Below are 22,540 nucleotides of genomic sequence, written 5' to 3' on the forward strand. Positions count from 1 at the left end.
CCATATGTCTGTCTTTCCGGCTGTCGGTCCAAAGTTGTGTTGTACATATCTAAAAATTATTTGTCCTAGAGTCATCAGACATCATAGGATTGTTATTCATCATGGAAGTTATGCATGTGAGGTTTTTTGAGTCGGCTAAAGGCTGAAAGCCTTTTGACGAGTCCTTGCTATCCAACGATTCTCTAAATGGACCAAATAACACAGTGAAGGGATGTAGTTCCATTAGATTTCTCAAACTTCAAACAGTTCACTGCATGAATGAAGTTAAGTTGTGTCAATTCCCTTTGCTATGACCAATATACGATGTAATCTGTCATATTTATGACTTGTAATTGTGCAATACTCGAATGTAACTCATTAAGCATAAATGTGCATTTTAAGAATTGCGCAGGCTTACAAAGCTTAGGTAACATCCAGCGAAAGACAAAAAATAGTTCCACAGGGCTCCAGATAAGATGCGTATTAGCGTAAATTACGTATAGAAATAATGCAAATACGCATGTCTAATAATTTCTAAGCGTATAAAAACGTATATAAAATTACAGAAACGCACACAATGCTTTTTTAAAAACAAAATCTGAATCGTCTGGATGCGTTAGGTAACATAGCCGATCAGCCTTAATTCTCCCACATTGAACGTAAACACGCATCGTATGATTTCTTTGCGTGGGTTGAATTTTGCAGTCAGTAAACGGATAAATTATCGGAAGAAGAAGCTCTTACTGGTTTGTTTAGTTACTACTGATATTAAAAATGATTTTAATTCTTATTTTTCGAGAAATAAACAAATCGGTGAAACATTAAATTGTATTTTCTTGTAGTTTTTGAAATCGAAAGTAGATCGTCTATGTTTGGCTGCTTTCACGAAACGAAACAACTTTTTAATGAAAAGAGTTAAATAAGAGGTAATTTAACCGTAAACTTCAATGTCAGATACTGCCAATTGCTGCTAAATGTCTTAGTATCATCACAATTTGTAAAATATATTGTTCAAACTGGAGAAAAGTGTAATCGTATCCGGATATAATATTTTGGGTACCGGTAAATATCGAGCTGTGTTATGAAATTTTAAGAAAAAAACTAAAAACAACTTGAAACTGGTAGACTATACTGTCAGTACATCAATCATTAGCCGACTCTGGCCATTCAGGCCTTTGATTGTTGGACTTGTTAAGCCAGGCCCTTGACGTAAAAATGTATTAAGTGCTTAATAGCTTGTGTCACATATATCTGAAAACAATGTTCATCCTAGAGTTATGAAACACAGTATTGTTATTCAGCATGTGAAGTTGTGCACCTGCACTTATATTTAGGATTTATCCTCCCTAAACTCCTCCCCTTACTCCATACAGAAGATAGTCTCTTTTTTAGGTTCTCGTTATCTTGTGTTTCTTGATGATGTTTTTTTGTACCCCCACTGACACAGTGACTATACAGTGTCTGTAGGAGGCTGCTTCAGTGTCAGAAGGACACACATCTAGTACTCAGTAACAACATGTCAGTCTTTCACACAGACTTGCTTATCATGCCTTACATGATTACTCTCCCTTAACTTTATACAGGAGTTCACTCCCTTGTCACTGCCAAAGCAGAGATTTTCAGTACTTAAAGATAAGTGAAGTCATTAATGTGTAAAAGAATATCAAATGTTGGTAGTATATACATGTACAAGACCTACTCTTTTGTTACATTTTATCTCATTTATTTTGTCTAAGCTTTAGTAACAATATATTTCAGAAACAACTGTGTTTAGTCATTGAAGAACTGAACTACAAAAATTCCAGTACCATGAATTACAAGTAAGGCCTACTTTTACTTCACATGCTGCCAGATTATTTGATTTATTAAATGTTTTTTGATATACATTGTCACCTGATATGGAATATTTTGTAAACAAAATGTGTCTTTTCCAAAGCCATCAGTGAAATAACATTTTTAGCAAGTCTTATTTTTTAAAAAGCATCATTGAGGGATTGTCATCATTTGGTTGTCAACACTGGTCTCATCTTCAGTTAAGATTTTTATAAGGTTCAGGTAACCAATATTAGCTAAAGCTTTTTGACCTCCTTTACTTGTTGCTGAGCCCGCTTGCGTTGAGCTTGATATAGCTGTCACTTTTGGCGGGTCTGTGTATGCCTGTGTGTCAGTCCGATTTTGTCCGAACCATATTTTTGACATGCATTGACCAATCTTGTTTCTATGTGGCATAAATTTTTACCTCAATGATAAGGAGTGTCATGCTCAAACCCAACATTCCCATCTCAAAGGTCAAAGTCAGAGTTGGAGGTCATATTGAAGTTTGTCCAGAGCATTTCTTCTTCATGCTTGGTGGGATTTTGATGTAACTTGGCATTATGATCATCATTATGAGAAGCTGTGTCATGCGCAAGAACCAGGTCCCTAGGTCTAAGGTCACACTTAGAGGCCAAAGGTGCTGGCGGGCTCGACATTCAGCCCATGGGCATGCATAATGTATTTCTAGTTTATAAAATAGGCCATAACTCTTCCTTGTATTTTGTTAAAATGATTGTCTGTTAAGTACTTAGAAAATAAATGTTTTGTTTTTTGTTTGTGTAAGTCTTTTTTTCTTGACTACTGTAACAGTGTTAGCTTTGGAACTTTAGACTCTAATTTTTATCAGTAGATGAGTCAGAAGACTTCAACTGTGTATTGCAAATCACCCAAGGTCCTGTTTAGTCAAATGTTGGCATCTTTAGGCAATCCTCTTGTTATATCTCCTTCACATTATCGAACATGCAATGAATTTTGCTGAAGAATTACATTGTCTTCAAACCTTGTAAGGATTTAATTTTGGAGCTCTGTATTTATTGTAAAGTGTTGTAATTTGGGAGTCAAATCCTCATTTCTTGCATGCAAGACAGGATTTTACCTATGGTTTTGCTGGTGCCAGAAAAACGCATCTTAAACCCCAGCTGTAAGATGATTCACATGCTGAAATTTCTGAATAAATGTGTAAATTCATATGCTACTTAAATAAAATAGTGCCTAAAACAGAAACATTTGTATGATTTTTAGCTCGCCTATTCAAAGAATAGTCTAGCTATTCTACTCTCCCTGGCGTCGGCGTTACTCCTTGGTTAAAGTTCTGCATGCAAGTACATATGGCTATCATTTAAAGGCATATAGCTTTGAAACTTATTTTTTCTTTTTCTAGGTCAATTACCAGCCTCATTGGGTCAAGTCCCATAAATCTGACATGTAATGTACTTTGAGTAAATTATGCCCCCTTTTGGACTTAGAAAATCCTGGTTAAGCAAATAAATAAATCACTAATACAGAAAAATGTGAAGCAAGCTCAACAGCTACAAGAGTCTGAAAGTAAAGCAAAACAAGCAAAAACGTCAGCAGATGAAGCAATACAAAATTTAAAAAGTGAATTGGCCAAATGCAATGGTAAAATACTTGTTCTAGAAGAAGAAAACACAAAACTTAAAAACCGTCAAAAAGTAACAAACAGTGAGAAGTCAAAACTTGAGACGGAATTAAAGAAAATAGAAAATGTAAGCAACAAACATCTTAAAGAAGAAATGAAAGAAATAATGACTGACTGGAAAGAAGAACTGACAAATGAACTAAGAGCTGTAAAAATTCAACTGCAACAGCTACAAACCATGAGTAGTGTTACCCAGAATCACACAGGTACATGTGTACAGATCCCAACAGAGGGGAATACAAGCTCAGTCCATAGCACAGAAAATCCAAGTCCAATAACTGTATCTACATCGAATGAAGGTAAAAACAAACCAAAGTGTTCATACTTGGGGATTCAGTTACAAAAGTTTTGAACCGAAAACTCTTAGCTGGTGAAAAATTAGAAGTGAACATCAAAACGCATCCCGGAGCCAAAGTGAAAGACATTGAGAAAAACTTTACTGAGCTGTGCAACAAAGATTCAAACATTAAGGACTATGATGCTTTCCTGATACATGCAGGTATCAATAATGTCTCAGAAGCAGATCAACCGGAAACAATAGCTGCTCAATACCAGGATTTAACCATGTGCCTGCTACAGTCTAACCCTGCATCAAAAATTGTTATATCATCTATTCTCCCAAAGAAAATGGACAAACTCTCTCTTAGTGTCATCATGGAAACAAACAAGCTGATTAAAAGTTTTTGTAATGACAGAGGGTTTGAATTCTTGTCAAATGATGAAAGCTTTATGCCAAATGGGAATGTGAATCAGACTCTGTACTACAATGAAGTACATCTAAACAATAAAGGTGGGGCCGTCTTTGGTAAGAACATTAAGACGGCTCTCTACAAAATGTTTAGACAAACAGCAACCCAACAGGAAACAAGTGAAAATTTTCATTTTGCCCAAGATCGCCGAAGACCCCATCGGGTATACCAAAGTCACAAGCACAGAGGTTACCCTCCACACGTACACCCTCCCTTCATGATGATACCTCCATTGGCACAACCCCAGTGGCGGCAGAGGTTCAAAGTACATCCAGTTCCACGATTCTAAGCTGTGCCGAAAACTCATTTCCGGTGTCCATGTCTGACGCTTCTGATTCAAGAATTTCTGATTCCGAGTGGTTTGACAAAAAGGGATTAAAATTTATGCACCTAAATGTGCACTATCTTAGTCCAAAATTTGATGAAATAAAACTGCTTATACATGAAAAAGATCAAATTGATATCATTGGATTTTGTGAAACTTTCCTAAATGACTCCTTCAGTGACAGTGAATTCCAATTAAACAACTATCATATGTTTCGAAAAGATAGAAAGACAAATGGAGGTGGTGTAATTGTTTATATTAAAGATAAATTTCCTTGTGTACGTAGATTTGATTTTGAAGTAGAGGATCTTGAAATAATATGGCTTGAAGTAAGGCATTCCCAACAAAAGCCTTTCATTTTTGGATATATATACAGACCACCTTCATCATCAAAACAATGGATAGATCAATTTGAATTGACTCTAGAGAAAATTGTTTGTGAAGGCAGAGAAATTATTCTGTTAGGTGACCTAAACATAAATTTGTTAAGTAATAATTCTACTGTGAATAACTGGCTTTCTCTGACATCTTCATTTAATTTTGATCAGCTAGTCAGTGAACCTACAAGGATCACACCTACTACTGCAACCCTGATTGACCATTTATATACAAATGTACCATCCAATATTAAGAAAGTAACTGTTCCAAATATGTCAATCAGCGATCATTTTCCAGTTTGTGTAACACGTAAAATTTCATCTGAAACAAGTGGTCCAGTTCATAACATAATTACATACAGAGATGTGCGTGAATTTGTTGAAGAAAATTTTCTTGATGACCTAAAAACCCAACCTTGGTCAATTTTAGACATTTTTGATGACCCAAATGATGCTTTACACTGTTTTATAACCACATTTTCTGCTGTTTTAAATGCCCATGCGCCACTCAAAACAAAAAGGGTAAAATATAACAATCAGCCTGGCTGGTTTAATCAAGAAATTCAAAGTGCCATGAAAACAAGAGACTCCTTTAAGAAATCCGGTGATTCAACTCAATACAAATCTTGGAGAAATAAGGTTAAACAAATTATAAAATATGCAAAGAAGTCATACTATAGACATGTTATAAACAACAATGAAAGAAATCCAAAAAAGTTGTGGAATCATTTGAAAGAGTTATCTGGTAAATCAATGAAACATCAAACAAACTACATAAATGATGATAATGGCAATCCTATTACGGATCCTAAAGAGGCAGCTGATGTTTTTAATAACTTTTTTGTTGAAATATATAAGAAAACTCAACACTCTGAAACTCAACACTCTGAATGTCAAAATGACAAGTATAACTTGGAATTCTTAGAAAACCATGTAAAATCAAACAATGTTCATGAATTTAAAATCCCACTGATAACAGAAGAATTTGTAGCAAATCATCTAAAAACTCTTAACCTTAGAAAAGCAACAGGGCTAGATGGAGTAAGTGCTCGATTTCTAAAGTCATCGTACAAAATAATTGCAGCACCATTGAAGACTATAATAAATCTTAGCATTAATACTGGTATTTTCCCAGATCAATTTAAACTAGCTAAAATAACTCCAATATTCAAAAAAGGGTCTAAATCAGAAAAAGAAAACTATCGCCCAATATCAGTTTTGCCTGTATTATCAAAGGTCATTGAACGTCATGTCAGTGACAGTTTGAAAGCCTACCTTGAAAGCAATAAGTTTTTATATGAATATCAATCAGGATTTAGAAGTCACCATTCCTGTGAAACAGCCCTTACATCTATAGCTGATAAATGGATAAATGCAATTAACAATGGACAGCTAGTTGGTACAATATTCTTAGACTTGTCTAAAGCATTCGACCTAGTCAACCATTCGGTACTGCTGCAAAAACTAAAAATATATAACTTTAGTCAAGAATCACTAGATTGGTTTAAATCATATTTAAGTAATAGATTTCAAAAAGTATGTATTTCTGGAAAAATATCTGAATCAAAGCCAATAATGTCTGGTGTCCCTCAAGGCTCTGTGCTTGGCCCTCTGCTTTTATTTTATATATTAATGATCTGCCCCAACATCTGAAAGACTGTTTCACTGATATTTTTGCAGATGATACAACCTTAACTGTTGTTGGAAACACCAAACAAGAAATCAGTTCTGAATTACAGTCTGTACTCTCTAAAATTGAGGACTGGTGCAAGCATAATTATATGACAGCTAATGTACAAAAACCAAAGCAATGTTTATCTCATCAAGAGGAACTAATAAAGATACTTTGAACCCATCGCCCCTTACATTCAACAATGAAACTGTCGAATATACAGAATCAGAAAAACTGTTAGGTGTACATGTCAGTAATAACTTAAGCTGGAAAGATCATATTGATAACACACTAAAGAAATGCAATTCCTTACTTTATCTTTTACAACGAATAAAATGCTACCTAGATATTCCCCAGAGAAAACTTTTCTTTAATGCTTATATTTTACCCCACTTGGATTATTGCTGCACAATTTGGGGTAATTGCAACAGTGATTCAATGGAAAAAATTACAAAATTTCAAAAAAGAGCAGCTCGAATCATCCTTGATAAATGTTTTGATTTTCCATCTGAAGATTTGTTTAAAGAGCTGAACTGGATGAAATTCAATGAACGACTGCATTATAAGAAAGCAATTTTAGTCTTTAAATCAATTAACAATCTTAGTCCATCCTATCTTCAAAGTAAATTTAAATTTGTACATAATCCTTACATTAATTTAAGATCAGAATCAAATAAATGTCTTGAAGTACCTAAACCAAACTTAGAACTGTACAGAAAATCCCTTGAATACTCGGGACCAAAAATCTGGAACACATTACCTCTTGAAGTAAAAAATTCTAACAGTCTTGAGCAGTTCAAAAGATCCTATTTAACAAACTGGAAAATGAACAACATAACATATGCTTAGAATGTTGTAATCATGCTATTGTCAAATTTGTATTTGAAATCTATTTGTAAATATTGTACATACTTTTGAGGCCCACTTGGAAGATTGGGCATGCCTAATAGTGTTGCCTCAATAAATAAAGTCATTATTATTATTATTATTATTATTATAAAGTTTTACATGCAAGTTACTACAGCGATTTTTTTGTCACTTTGGGAAAAGGTCTGGTACCGACAGAACTGGGAAAAATCGTGGCATTTTCTCTCAATTTGGGAATTTTTGGTGTTGTTCTGTTTTCGTAATCAATAGTAATAAATGCCCCAGGAAGGTCTGTACTGGTCATCAAATTGCAAGGAATCACTATTTTTTGCAAAATCAAGATCTGTTTTGCATACAAATCAATAAAATACCAAACCACTTGTTTGTGACTAAACAGTTTGACCGTTTTTCTTTGTCCTTTTTGGTTTTTTTATGGAAATTGGGGAAAATTTTCAATTTTTGAATTGGGAAAACGTCCTTTTTCAGGTACTTTATAAAGAAGGAAAAAAATCGCTGTACTATCTCCAAAACTAATGCAAATACTGGATTGAAACTCTATAGATACTTTAACATTTAGGGTAATATTTTCCTTCTTCTGGGAAATAATTCGAATAGTCGAGCATTGGCTGTCTTATGGACAGCTCTTATTTTTAGCTCACCTGTCACAAAGTGACAAGGTGAGCTTTTGTGATCGCGCGGCGTCCGTCGTCCGTCTGTGCGTGCGTCCGTAAACTTTTGCTTGTGACCACTCTAGAGGTCACATTTTTCATGGGATCTTTATGAAAATTGGTCAGAATGTTCACCTTGATGATATCTAGGTCAAGTTTGAAACTGGGTCATGTGCGGTTCAAAACTAGGTCAGTAGGTCTAAAAATAGAAAAACCTTGTGACCTCTCTAGAGGCCATATTTTTCAATGGATCTTCATGAAAGTTGGTCAGAATGTTCACCTTGATGATATCTAGATCAAGTTGGAAAATGGATCACATGCATTTAAAAACTAGGTCAGTAGTTCTAAAAATAGAAAAACCTTGTGACCTCTCTAGAGGCCATATTTTTAATGGGATCTGTATGAAAGTTGGTCTGAATGTTCGTCTTGATGATTTCTAGGTCAAATTTGAAACTGGGTCATGTGCGGTCAAAAACTAGGTCAGTAAGTTAAATAATAGAAAAACCTTGTGACTTCTGTAGAAGCCCTATTTTTCATGGGATCTTCATGAAAATTGGTCAGAATGTTCATCTGGATGATATCTAGGTCAAGGTCGAAACTGGATCAACTGCGGTCAAAAACTAGGTCAGTAGGTCAAATAATAGAAAATCCTTGTAACCTCTCTAGAGGTAATATTTTTCATGGGAACTGCATGAAAATTGGTCAGAATGTTCATCTTGATGATATCTAGGTAAAGTTTGAAACTGGGTCACGTCCTGTCTTAAACTAGGTCAGTAGGTCAAATAATAGAAAAACCTTGTGATCTCTGTAGAGGCCATATTTTTCATGGGATCTGCATGAAAATTGGTCAGAATGTTCATCTTGATGATATCTAGGTCAAGTTTGAAACTGGGTCAACTGCGGTTCAAAACTAGGTCAGTAGGTCTAAAAATAGAAAATCCTTGTGACCTCCATAGAGGCCATATTTTTCAATGGATCTTCATGAAAATTGGTCAGAATGTTTACCTTGATGATATCTAAGTCAGATTTGAAACTGGGTCACGTGCGGTCTAAAACTAGGTCAGTAGGTCAAATAATACATAAACTGTATGATCTCTCTAGAGGTCATATTTTTCATGGGATCTGCATGAAAATTGGTCAGAATGTTCGTCTTGATGATTTCTAGGTCAGATTCGAAACTGGGTCATGTGCGGTCAAAAACTAGGTCAGTAAGTCAAATAATAGAAAAATCTTGTGACCTCTGTAGAGGCCATATTTTTCATGGGATCTGCATGAAAATTAGTCAGAATGTTCATCTTGATGATATCTAGGTCACATTTGAAACTGGGTTACATGCGATCAAAAACTAGGTCAGTAGGTCAAATAATAGAAAAACCTTGTGACCACTCTAGAGGCCATATTTTTCATGGGATTAGTATGAAAGTTGGTCTGAATGTTCATCTTGATGATATCAAGGTCAAGTTTGAAACTGGGTCATGTGCGGTCAAAAACTTGGTCAGTAGGTCTAAAAATAGAAAAACCTTGTGACCTCTCTGAAGGCCATATTTTTCATGAGATCTTCATGAAAATTGGTCAGAATTTTTATCTTGATGATATGTAGGTCAAGTTCAGAATTAGGTCACATGAGCTCAAAAACTAGGTCACTATGTCAAATAATGGAAAAAACGACGTCATACTCAGTTCATGTGGGGACAGGTGAGCGATTCAGGACCATCATGGTCCTCTTGTTCTTCTAGTTTCTAAACAGATCAAGGTAATGTCTCCAATGTTAAATCACTATGATTTCAGGGATATATTATCTGGGGAAGCGTTGAATGAGTATTTCCATGAACGACCCTCACGATTATTTGCCATAAAGACAAGCCAACTCAACATAAACACTGTACCAGAGATGCTACATAGACAACTTACAGTCACTTAGATATGTGAAATACGTGTTAGACATTTTTAACTCTTCATGTAATGAGCAGTGTGTGTTCATATTACTGACTATGTAGTAAAATAAGGAAACAGAATAGGCAGCATCATGTGAAAATAAGGACTGAGCCACGCCATGGGAAAACCAACATAGTGGCTTTGCGACCAGCATGGATCCAGACCAGCCTGCACATCCGCGCAGTCTGGTCAGGGTCCATGCTGTTCGCTAACGGCTTCTCTAATTGCAGTAGGCTTTAAAAGCGAACAGCATGGATCCTGACCAGGCTGGTCTGGATCCATGCTGGTCGCAAAGCCATAATGTGGGTTTTCTCATGGCATGGATCAGGTTATGTTTGTTAGTTATTACACAATTTCTAGATTTCCATAATGTTTTATTATCAAATGAAACTTATTACTTGCTGGTAAGATTAGATTAGCAGAAAAGCGGTTTGTTTGACATCAGATTATATTTTAGTATCACATGTATTTCTTATATGAAAAATATATATTTATTTTCAATAAAACTTTGCAGTATTGATGTCGAATAGCATATATTTTGGCACCATACTTGCGCCTGGGAAGACTGCTACCCTATTTAATGTAGTATAATATTTATTTATATAAAAGAAATTTTAGATTCAAAATTATGCAACAGAATGGTTTTACACTCACTTGGCACACTCTAAATTGGTTATTATTTATGCAAAATAATCTATTAGTCATCTACACAGTCCTAAATTGTTATGAAATGACGTATAACCATGCACTGTGCTTTAATTAAGAAATGAGCTGCGCCATGAGAAAACCAACATAGTGCATTTGCAACCAGCATGGATCCAGACCAGCCTGCTCATCCGCGCAGTCTGGTCAGGATCCATGCTGTTCACTTTCAAAGTCTATTGCAATTAGAGAAACCATTACCGAACAGCATGGATCCTGACCAGACTGCGCGGATGCGCAGGCTGGTCTGGATCCATGCTGGTCGCAAAGCCACTATGTTGGTTTTCTCATGGCGCAGCTCATATTATTATGATTCTACTGTCTTATTTGTAAACAATCAGATGAAAAAGTTGGGGCACTGGTTATTGGTGCATTAGTAAGAAAATGTGATGTCAACGTGATTGTGTTTTAAACAAATAAAAACATGTATCTGCCATATATTTAAGAAATAATATATAGGAGAACCATATTTTGTGATACCAAAACAATATGATGAAGGTATACGCTTGAAGGGTAATTTTACCTGGGCATAGCCTAAGGGAACTGTACATGCGGGGTATATCGAATTCATATTGTTGAGATATGTTAAAACACAGTTCTGCTATATATAATTTTGATTCTAATATGTCTTTTATGTAATTAAAAAAAAAAAAAGAAGATGAAAACGGTAAACACTACTTCCTGGCGCATGTATTTCACCAAATGTAGTAGGAAGCGGGGAAGTCAACATGTAAACATGTTTTAACAATGTTAAATAATGGAAAGTAACACATACTATGGAATATAAACTTAAAAGTGTGTAGAAGTCTAGTGAGTTATTCTACTTGCCTATCAGTTTAGAGTGTGTGAATAAAGTGTAACACTATTCTGTCATATCGTTCTGATTCTGAAACTTCTTTTATATGAAATAGTATATGTATATCAAAATGTAGTGGTTTTCTTTATCATTGGCGCCAGATAATATGTTTACATGATGTCCATGTTTTACTAAAAATATGCGGCGATTTTTCATATCAGAAAATTTCTTAAATACTGGTACTGGTAACCCTGTGAATAGAATAGGACTGGGACGATTTCAAACTTTTGAAACCGGTTAATCGTTTGTATGAAGTCGAATCTGTGAAACCTGTTAATCGGCCGGCATATTTGAAATGCTGTTTTCTCTTCTGAAAACCATAGCTATAAAATTACTTTCAGCAGCTGACTTCATTAGGAACCTACAGACTATCGTTTGGAAACAGTGTGAAAATTAATATGATTGTAATATTTTGGTGTATCTTATATATCATGACAAGCAAATCTGAGGCTATTGATTATCAGGTTGATGTGTTTTAGCGGAAATACACTTTGGGTCTATGTGCTGGTCAAAGAAATGTATAAAGATTAAGTATTTCTGATGTTTATTGTTTGAGAGCGATTAGCGGTTTAGCAAAATTGAAACCGGTTTCACCTAGTAATGGAATCTGATCCGATTAACCAAGTAATCGTCCCAGTCCTAGAATAGGACACCAATGTGTAATAGTTGTGCATGTGTGTCTTCCAATATGTAAACAAACTTGAAATTTAAAAGGACCTTCCTGCAGATTAAGGTTTAAATATTGGAATTTTCTTTAAAAAATGACTTGTTTGTAGAGTATTTAGAATCGTAATCTGTGTTATTTTTATATCTGTAGTTTATGAGTATGACTTACATTGTAAAAAAGTGCTTTATTCCTGTTATATCAAATTCTTATCATGTGAATAATGCTTTTAGAGGGTTTTCCTCACACATTTTATGAACAGGGTATGTATTTATTCTGCCAAGATTCTGCCTGGAACTGAGTTGATCACTAATTTTCAACTTACAATTACATGTATAAACAAATGAATGTATTACTAATTTCAAAATTTTGTAAATATAGAGATAAATCTGTAGGCCTGACCCTGAAATGTTTTTTCTGTCAAACTTTAGTGCTTCCATCTTATTTGTGTCTTAAATTTCAATTTTCAGGTAGCATTTTGAGATAGTTTATGAACTTTCAGTAACTTCTTGCATTTCTTAACTGCCAGTACTGTATATACTTCAGGATTTTGTTACTACCAGTTTGATATTTTTAATAATTTACTTAATAGTTTGTTTAGATAGAAATTCAACTTTAGTATTTTCTTCACGCTTACTTATCAGACTCTTTATTAATGCTTTTATACATTTGTTTTTGTCATTTTATGTAGGAAACTTGTCTCTTGTTGATATAGGATTAAAAGTAGTTTTCCTGAAAAACTGTTTATGCCCCCGAAGGGAGGCATATAGTTTTTGAACCGTCTGTCAGTCTGTCGGTCTGTCCGCAATTTTCATGTCCGGTCCATATCTTTGTCATCGATGGATGGATTTCCAAATAACTTGGAATGAATGTGTACCACAGTAAGACGACATGTCGCGCGCAAGACCCAGGTCTGTAGCTCAAAGGTCAAGGTCACACTTAGACATTAAAGGATAGTGCATTGATGGGCGTGTCCGGTCCATATCTTTGTCATCGATGGATGGATTTTCAAATAACTTGGTGTGAATGTGTACCACAGTAAGATGACGTGTCACACGCAAGACCCAGGTCCTTAGCTCAAAGGTCAAGGTCACACTTAGACATTAAAGGATAGTGCATTGATGGGCGTGTCCGGTCCATATCTTTGTCATCGATGGATGGATTGTCAAATAACTTGGCATAAATGTGTACCACAGTAAGACGATGTGTCACGCGCAAGACCCAGGTCCGTAGCTCAAAGGTCAAGGTCACACTTAGAGGTTAAAGGATAGTGCATTGATGGGCGTGTCCGGTCCATATCTTTGTCATCGATGGATGGATTTTCAAATAACTTGGTGTGAATGTGTACCACAGTAAGATGACGTGTCACACGCAAGACCCAGGTCCTTAGCTCAAAGGTCAAGGTCACACTTAGACATTAAAGGATAGTGCATTGATGGGTGTGTCCGGTCCATATCTTTGTCATCGATGGATGGATTTTCAAATAACTTGGCATGAATGTGTACCACAGTAAGCCGACATGTCACACGCAAGACCCAGGTCCGTAGCTCAAAGGTCAAGGTCACACTTAGACGTTAAAGGTCATTTTTCATGATAGTGCATTGATAGGCATGTCCGGTCCATATCTTTGTCATTCATGCATGGATTTTAAAATAACTATGCATGAATGTGTGACACAGTAGGACGACGTGTCGCGCGCAAGACCCAGCTCTGTAGGTCAAAGGTCCTAAACTCTAACATCTGCCATAACTATTCATTCAAAGTGCCATCGGGGGCATGTGTCATACTATGAAGACAGCTCTTGTTTTAATTTAAAAGGAATGAAAGATTACTTTTGATTTTTTTCGAGCCTAGTCATGGTGATAGATGCTTCACAGTTATTTTCAAGTCTACAGTATACTTTTTTAGCTCACCTGGGCACAAAGTGCTCAAGGTTAGCTTTTGTGATCGCCCTGTGTCCATCGTCGTCCGTCTGTCCGTCATCCATCAGTCGTCAACAGTTTGACTGTTAACACTCTAGAGGTCACAATTTTGGCCTAACCTTAATGAAACTTGGTCAGAAAGTTTCCCTCAATAAAATCTTGGATGAGTTCCATTTTGGGTCATCTGGGGTCAAAATCTAGGTCACCAGGTCAAATCAAAGGAAAAGCTTGTTAACACTGTAGAGGCCACATGTATGACTGTATCTTCATGAATCTTCATCAGAATGTTAATCTTGATGATTTTAACGTCCAGTTTGAATCTGGGTCATGTAGGTCAAAAACTAGGTCACCAGGTCAAATCAAAGGAAAAGCTAGTTAACACTCTAGAGGCCACATTTATGACCATATCTTAATGAAACTTAGTCAGAATGTTAATCTTGATGATCTTTAGGTCAAATTAAAATCTGGTACAGGTGGGGTCAAAAACTAGGTCACTAGGTCAAATCAAAGGAAAAGCTTGTTAACACTCTAGAGGCCACATTTATGACTGTATCTTCATGAAACTTAGTCAGAATGTTAATCTTGATGATCTTTAGGTCAAGTTCGAATCTGGGTCATGTGGGGTCAAAAACTAGGTCACCAGATCAAATCAAAGAAAAAGCTAGTTAACACTTAGAGGCCACATTTATCACCATATCTTAATGAAACTTGGTCAGAATGTTAATCTTTATGGTCTTTAGGTCAATAGGTCAGGTGAGCGATACAGGGCCTTCATGGCCCTCTTGTTTTTTTGTTGGGTTTAACGTCGCACCGACAAAGATACAGTCTACATATGTATCTTTTGAAAGGGGCTCATATTTCACTACATATTTTTCATTTTGGACTTATTTAGGATAGAAACAAGGGTTTTCATCAGTCTGGCCATATTTTTTGTCCCAGGTCCGATACTGGTGCCTGTGTGCTGTAAGAATCTCTGAGCTGAAACGAATCCCATACTGAAACCTAACCAGGAATCGTGCCAGAAGTCTGTCACACTGTAATTTCCTCAAATGAAATGCAATGAACTCGCCTTTTACTTTAAAATGTTTCTAATCTATTTTTCTTTTGATCTGGCATAAAATAATCCATGCAACATAATTTGAACACAAGTTATACACACAACTTCAAAGTTTCAAATTGAAACCCCTGTCTGCAATATTTTGTCCGCCATTGCAGTTGTCACCTGATAAAGGTACTCTTCATTTGAAAACCAATAGGCGGTATAGAATCGTTATTTTATTGACCTTTTCTGAGAACTTAAACCTTCTAAGGTATGTTTTTTAGCTCAACAGAGCACAAAGTGCTCAAGGTGAGCTATTGTGACTGGTCATCATCCGGCATCCGTCGTGCGTCAACATTTGCCTTGTGAACTCTCTAGAGGCCATATTTGTGGCCCAATCTTTATGAAACTTGGTCAGAATGTTAGTCCTGATGATTTCTAGGTCAAGTTTGAAACTGGGTCATGTTGGGTCGAAAACTAGGTCAGTAGGCCAAATCAAAGGAAAAGCTTGTGAACACTCTAGAGGCCACATTTGTGACCCAATCTTTATGAAACTTGGTCAGAATGTTTGTCTTGATGATCTCTAGGTCAAGTTCGAAACTGGGTCATGTTGGATCAAAAACTAGGTCAGTAGGCCAGATCAAAGGAAAAGCTTGTGAACACTCTGAAGGCCACATTAAATTTTGTGACTCAGTTTTTATGAAACTTGGTCAGAATGTTTGTCTTGATTTATAGTCAAGTTCGAAACTGGGTCGTATGGGGTCAAAAACTAGGTCAGTAGGCTAGATCAAAGGAAAAGCTTGTGAACACTCTTGAGGCTACATTTGTGACCCAGTCTTTATGGAACTTGGTCTTTGTTTGTCTTGATGATCTCTAGGTCAATTTGAAACTGGGTCATGTTGGGTCAAAAGCTAGGTCAGTAGGCCAGATCAAAGGAAAATCTTGTCAACACACTTAGAGACCACATTTCAAGATTGAAACTCATTAGAATTATTCAGAATGTTTTTCTTGATTATCTATAGGTCAAGTTTGAATCTCGGTCATGTGGGGTCAAAAACTAGGTCACCCAGTCAGATCAAAGGAAAAGCTTGTTAACAGTCTAGAGGCCACAGTTGTGACTCAATCTTTGGTCAATAAAAACTTGGTCAGAATGTTAGTATTGATGATCTTAAGGCCATGTTTGAATCAGGGTCATGTTGGGTCAAAAACTAGGTCAGTAGGCCAGATCAAAGGAAAAGCTTTGAACACTGTAGAGGCCACAATTTTGACTCAATCTTCATGAAATTTTGTCAAAATGTTTGTCTTGATGATGTCTAGGTCAGATTTAAATCTGGGTCATGTGGGGTCAAAAACTAGGTCAGTAGGCCAGATCAAAGGAAAAGCTTGTGAACACTCTAAAGGCCACAGTTGTGACCCAATATTTATGAAACTTGGTCAGAATGTTTGTCTTGATGATTTCTAGGATAATTCGAAACTGAGTCATGTGGGGCAAAAACTAGGTCAATAGGCCAGATCAAAGGAAAAACTTGTGAACACTCTGGAGGCCACAGTTGTGACTCAATCTTTATGAAATTTGGTCAGAATGTTTGTCTTGATGATCTCTAGATCCAATTTTGGTCTGGGTCATTTGGAGTCAAAAACTAGGTCACATGGTCAAATCAAAGGAAAAGTTTGTGAACACTCTAAAGGTAACAGTTGTGACTCGATCTATATATGAAATGGTCAGAATGTTTGTCTTGATGATCTTTAGGTTGAATTCAAAACTGGGTCATTTGGGATCAAAAACTAGGTCAGTAGGCCAGATAAACTCTGGTGGGCAATATAGGGCCATCATGGCCCTCTTGTTTATGAATTTTATCGAAAATGGTTATGTTTATGATTAAAATAAATTCATAAATAGGTGAAATTTTGATCTTGATTTTCAAAAATAACCATGTGCTCTGAACTGTTTCATGACATCATCAGTTTCTCACAAGAGACTGTATGAGATGTTACGGTTTGATACTGGTTAGTTAACAAAATGGGGTTTCGCCATAACTTAATGGATGCGACCATCAGAAAATAAAAACAACGTCAGTTAAGTTATGGTAGCCAAAACTACATTTTATTAATAAAATGGCTAGTCAAAGGTTCTACAAAATAACAAAGTAAAATGTCATGTAATTAATAAATAGTGGTAGTTTTGCTTGATTTGTTGGTGAGGGTTCAAGTGTTAGAACACTGTTTGTAGAACACTGCAAAATGTTGTGACAATGAATAACATTAATAGGTAAAATACTGGGTTATTATGTCAGGATAAAATGAAATTATGTCAAAGAGTTTAGCTGGGTATTTGATATTTGTTCGTTTTAATTTCTTTTGTGAAAAATGGATAAAATTCCAAAGGAGACTGATCCTTTGCTGTTTTATGACAGGAAGAAAAAACGTTTGTGTAAAGAAAACAGAATTTCTTATATATCCTTTTTAATGTGTATTTGATTTTTTAGCTTGGCTATACGAAGTATGGAGAGCTATCCTACTAGACCCGGCATCGGCGTCCTTCTGTTTCTAGACTTTAGTTAAAGTTTTGATGCACTTTCTCTCTATCTTTGTTATTACTTGATTGATTTACTTCAAACTTAAAAAAGTTGTTCCTCATCATCAACCACATCATATGGCACAAGAGTCCGAACTCTGGTACCAATATTTCAAGAATTATCTCCCCTTTTTACTTAGAATTTGAGGTTAAAGTTTTGGTGCACTTTCACTCTATCTCAGTTATTACTAAATCGATTTGATTCAAACTTAAAGTAGTTGTTCAACATCATCACCCACATCATATGGCACAAGGGCCATAACTCTTGCACCAGTATTTCATGAATTATCGCCCCTTTTTACTTAGAATTTCAGGTTAAAGTCTTGGTGCACTTTCACTCTATCTCAGTTATTACTAAATGGATTTGATCCAAACTGAAAGTAATTGTTCTACCTTATCTCCCACATCATATGACACAAGGTCTATAACTCTGGTACCAATATTTAATGAATTATCCCCCCCCCCCTTTTACCTGCTTAGAATTTCTGGTTGAAGTTTTCATGCACTTTCACTCTATCTCAGTTATTACTAAATGAATCAATAGATTTTCACCATGTGTATGATATCTAAAAGTCACCCTGTAAATGTGGCTTTTTAAATCTTGAAATGTTAAACAAAATACCATAGAGATTAAAATGGTAACCAGGAAGTAGTTGTTCAACATCATCACCCACATCATATGGCACAAGGGCCATAACTCTTGCACCAGTATTTCATGAATTATTGCCCCTTTTTACTTAGAATTTCAGGTTAAAGTCTTGGTGCACTTTCACTCTCAGTTATTACTAAATGGATTTGATCCAAACTGAAAGTAATTGTTCTACCTTATCTCCTACATCATATGACACAAGGCCTATAACTCTGGTACCAATATTTAATGAATTATCCCCCCCTTTTACCTACTTAGAATTTCTGGTTGAAGTTTTCATGCACTTTCACTCTGTCTCAGTTATTACTAAATGAATTAATAGATTTTCACCATGTGTATGATATCTAAAAGTCACCCTGTAAATGTGGCTTTTTAAATCTTGAAATGTTAAACAAAATACCATAGAGATTAGAATGGTAACCAGGAAGCATTTGATAATAACCGTAATAGTTCAGACATCTTTTTTAGCTCACCTGTCTACATGACAGGGTGAGCTTTTGTGATTGCCTGTTGTCCGTCCGTTCACAATTTCCTTGTGAACACGATAGAGACCACATTTTGTATTTGATTTTAATCAAACTTGCACACAACTTGTATGGGTATAATATCTCGGTTCCTTTCGAAAACTGATACATGATAAGACAACATTTTGCAATCAACTTTAAAAAAACTTGCACACAACTTGAACTGGCATAATATCTCGGTTCTTTTTGAAAACTGGCCTGATCCCATCATGGGTTCCAGAGTTATGGCCCCTCCCTTAAAGGGCCATAATTTGCTATATTTTGGCTTGTGGACATGATGGATACAACATTTTGCTATCAAATTTAATCAAATTTGCACACAACTTGTATTGGCATAATATCTCAGTTCTTTTCAAAAACTGGCCAGATCCTGTCTTGGGTTCCAGAGTTATGGCCCCTTAAAGGGCCAAAGTTTGCTATTTTGGCTTGTGGACAATATAGAGACAACATTTTGCAATGAACTTTAATCAAACTTGCACACAACTTGTATTGGAATAATATCTCGGTTCCTTTCAAAAACTGGCGAGATCCCACCATGGGTTCCAGAGTTATGGCCCCTTAAAGGTCCAAAATTTGCTATAAAGGCTTTTGTAGCCATATAGAGACTTTATTTATAGTTTGATTTGATACAAACTTGCAAAATATCTTCAACAACAATAAATCTTTGATTCCATGATGAATGTATCAGAACTAATCATATGTTCCGGAGTTATTTTATATCTGATTACCTCCTCTGATTTTAAACAAAATGGATTTATATCAGTAAGTACCTATAGGATTCATTTGATGTTCTACCCAGGTGCCCACTCGTGATGAAATAATGCACAGAGGGGCACCTGGGGTCTTTCTCCACCGTCAAAGCAGGAAAGTCGCCATATGACCTATAATTGTGTTGGTGCAATGTTAAACCCAACAAAATAAATAAATACATAAAAAGCATTTCAAAAAGAGAAAAAATCATTTGTAAGTGTGCTAACTGAAAATTCTGCCCACTCAATATTTTAGCAATATCTTACATACAAGTAGTTTTGAAACATTTAGAAAAAAAATATGCTATAAATAACATCCTGCAATTTCACTTAAAATTGAGCTATGCAACAGGATCATTCTATTCATTGTATGACTGCTTCCCATTTTTAAAATTTCTCGAAGTACGCCTGATTGTTTGGCTTTTAATAGACTTGAAATATTATAATCATTTGGTATTTTTGTGACTTCACAAAATTGGGTTGCAGTTGAAAAATGAATGTAAAGATTTCATAGCATTGAAATTTTATAGGGGATTTATCCACGGCGCAAAGCGCCGGGGATGAAAATCCCCAAGACGGTAACGTCCGTACATAGTTATTCGTCTGTGTTCTCTGCATATACTGAGGCAATTTTTTCGTTGTTTTCCGGTTCCGGTTTATATACACACTGCAGACTGGTTGTCTGCATGAACATCCGAGCACCCCGAATCAGTCTCAGAAATTCGTAAACCGGGTCAACATGATTCTTTTACTTCTTTTTCGAAATGAAAACTGTACATGCAAATGAAAAACACTTTTAAAACAGTAAAGAAGTGTAAAGGCTGTCAAGTTTCTGCGTGGAGTGCAAACAAACAAACAAAAAATTCCTAATGCCAGTGCGAGAACGCTGAATGACGTCACTGTCACGGCTTCCCGTAAATTTTGCAAAGTATGATATTCGCTGTAAGAGGTATGATGACACTAAATGTAAACTTCAGTGCTAATTTCTTTTGGGTGTTGAATATTTCTTTGTAAGTAGTTATATAAAAGATAAATCACCATGCTAGGCGGTGCCTTAATTCATATTATGTTGTTTACTACATGTTGTTTTTTTTCTAAATATCTGAGATATTTCACAAATATTATGAACTGCCTTTTGGTTCTGAAATGTTTAACAGATTTATGTAAGGTAAATAAATGGCTAGCATTTGTACATGTACCAAAGCTTCTATGGATGAAAACATGAACATTGTAGTACTGGTATTTTATTTTTCTTGAGATACCATTCTATAAGGATTTAGTAAGTTTTGGAAAATTGAAAAAGGAACAGTAGCTTAGATTTTATTTTAAGAGAATTAAAATAGATTGTAGAATATCTATTTACTGTACTACTTTTGGGTATGGTAGAGTGTGTGATAAGAATGGGGGTGTTTTGGGGTGTCTGTCCCTGAACAAGTTATCAAAGTACTTGAAAACAATGGTACTAGTAGTTTTTATCTTTACCCATAATGCATTTGGGTAGCACAAAAAATAATGGTAATACATTCATGAAAAAAAAAAAATGGAAGCCATAGAACAAGAATAGTTACTTATCAGGGGAAATAAAAAAAAATCAACATTTATATGACTAAATGATATTGAAGTACATTATTTTTTATGGTTATTTATTTGACTTGTGTATTAGGATGATAATAAAGGAAAAAATGTGTTCTTCTTTTATTCTTAAACTGGGTAATAAACAATCAAACCGAGCCTGCAACATTTTCGATTTTGTCGTGTTGAGCGACCTGTGAAGTTTCCACTTTTTCTATTTTTGTATTGCCCTATATCAGTATGCAAATTGTCTTTTGTGGAATTTGGCTGAAAATATAGTGATCATCTGGGATGGTTGATATTTTAAATGCACCTAATAGAAACAAGAAAGGTTCTCAGCTTTTTAGCTCACCTGAGGTTAGTTTTTGTGATCGCTCTATGTCTGGCGTCTGTCGTTCTTCGTCTGGCAACATTTAGCTTGTGTATGCAATAGAGGCTGTATTTTTCAACTGATCTTCATGAAATTTTGTCAGAATGATTGCCTTGATAATATCTAGGCCAAGTTCGAAAATGGGTTATCTAGGGTCAAAAACTAGGTCACTAGGTCAAATCAAAGAAAAACCTTGTGTATGCAATAGAGGCTGTATTTTTCAATTGATCTTCATGAATTTTGGTCAGAATGATTACCTTGATGAAATCTAGGCTAAGTTTGAAAATGGGTCATCTTGGGTCAAAAACTAGGCCATTAGATCAAATCAAAGGAAAACATTGTGTATGCGATAGAGGCTGTATTTTTCAACTGATCTTCATGAAATTTTGTCAGAATGATAACCTTGTTGAAATCTAGGCCAAATTCGAAAATGGGTCATCTTGGATCAAAAACTAGATCAAATCAAAGAAAAACGTTTTATATGCGATAGAGGCTGTATTTTTCAATTGATCTTCATGAATTTCGGTCAGAATGATTGCCTTGGTGAAATCTAGGTCAGATTTGAATATGGGTAATCTGGGTTCAAAAACTAGGTCACTAGGTCAAATCAAAGAAAAACCTTATGTATGCAATAGGGGCTGCATTTTATACTGGATCTTCATGAAATTTTATCAGAATGTTTGTCTGGATGAAATCTAGGTCGAGTTTGAATATTGGTCATCTAGGGTCAAAAACTAGGGTACCCGGTCAAATTACAGAAACACCTTATGTACGCAATAGGGGCTGCATTTTACACCTGATATTCATAAAATTTAGTCAGAATGATTGCTTTGATGAAATCTAGGTCAAGATAGAATATGGGTCATTAGTG

At 35.6% G+C, this 22,540-nt stretch overlaps 1 protein-coding gene across 3 annotated transcripts in view; it reads left to right on the forward strand.

The window, feature by feature from the left end:
• Positions 1-21,414, forward strand: part of LOC123529004 (leucine-rich repeat-containing protein 74B-like) — a 75,808-nt gene extending 54,394 nt beyond the window's left edge. For all 3 annotated transcript variants that reach the window (XM_045309156.2, XM_053522430.1, XM_053522429.1), the window contains 2 exons: positions 1,738-1,799; positions 9,901-21,414. In XM_045309156.2, the coding sequence (XP_045165091.2) occupies positions 1,738-1,799; positions 9,901-10,033 (195 nt within the window). In that variant the 3' untranslated portion in view covers positions 10,034-21,414. The remainder of the gene's footprint in view (positions 1-1,737; positions 1,800-9,900) is intronic.
• The last annotated feature ends 1,126 nt before the right edge of the window (positions 21,415-22,540 follow it).

The sequence above is a fragment of the Mercenaria mercenaria genome, chromosome 13, assembly GCF_021730395.1.
Source record: "Mercenaria mercenaria strain notata chromosome 13, MADL_Memer_1, whole genome shotgun sequence".
Taxonomy (NCBI): domain Eukaryota; kingdom Metazoa; phylum Mollusca; class Bivalvia; order Venerida; family Veneridae; genus Mercenaria; species Mercenaria mercenaria.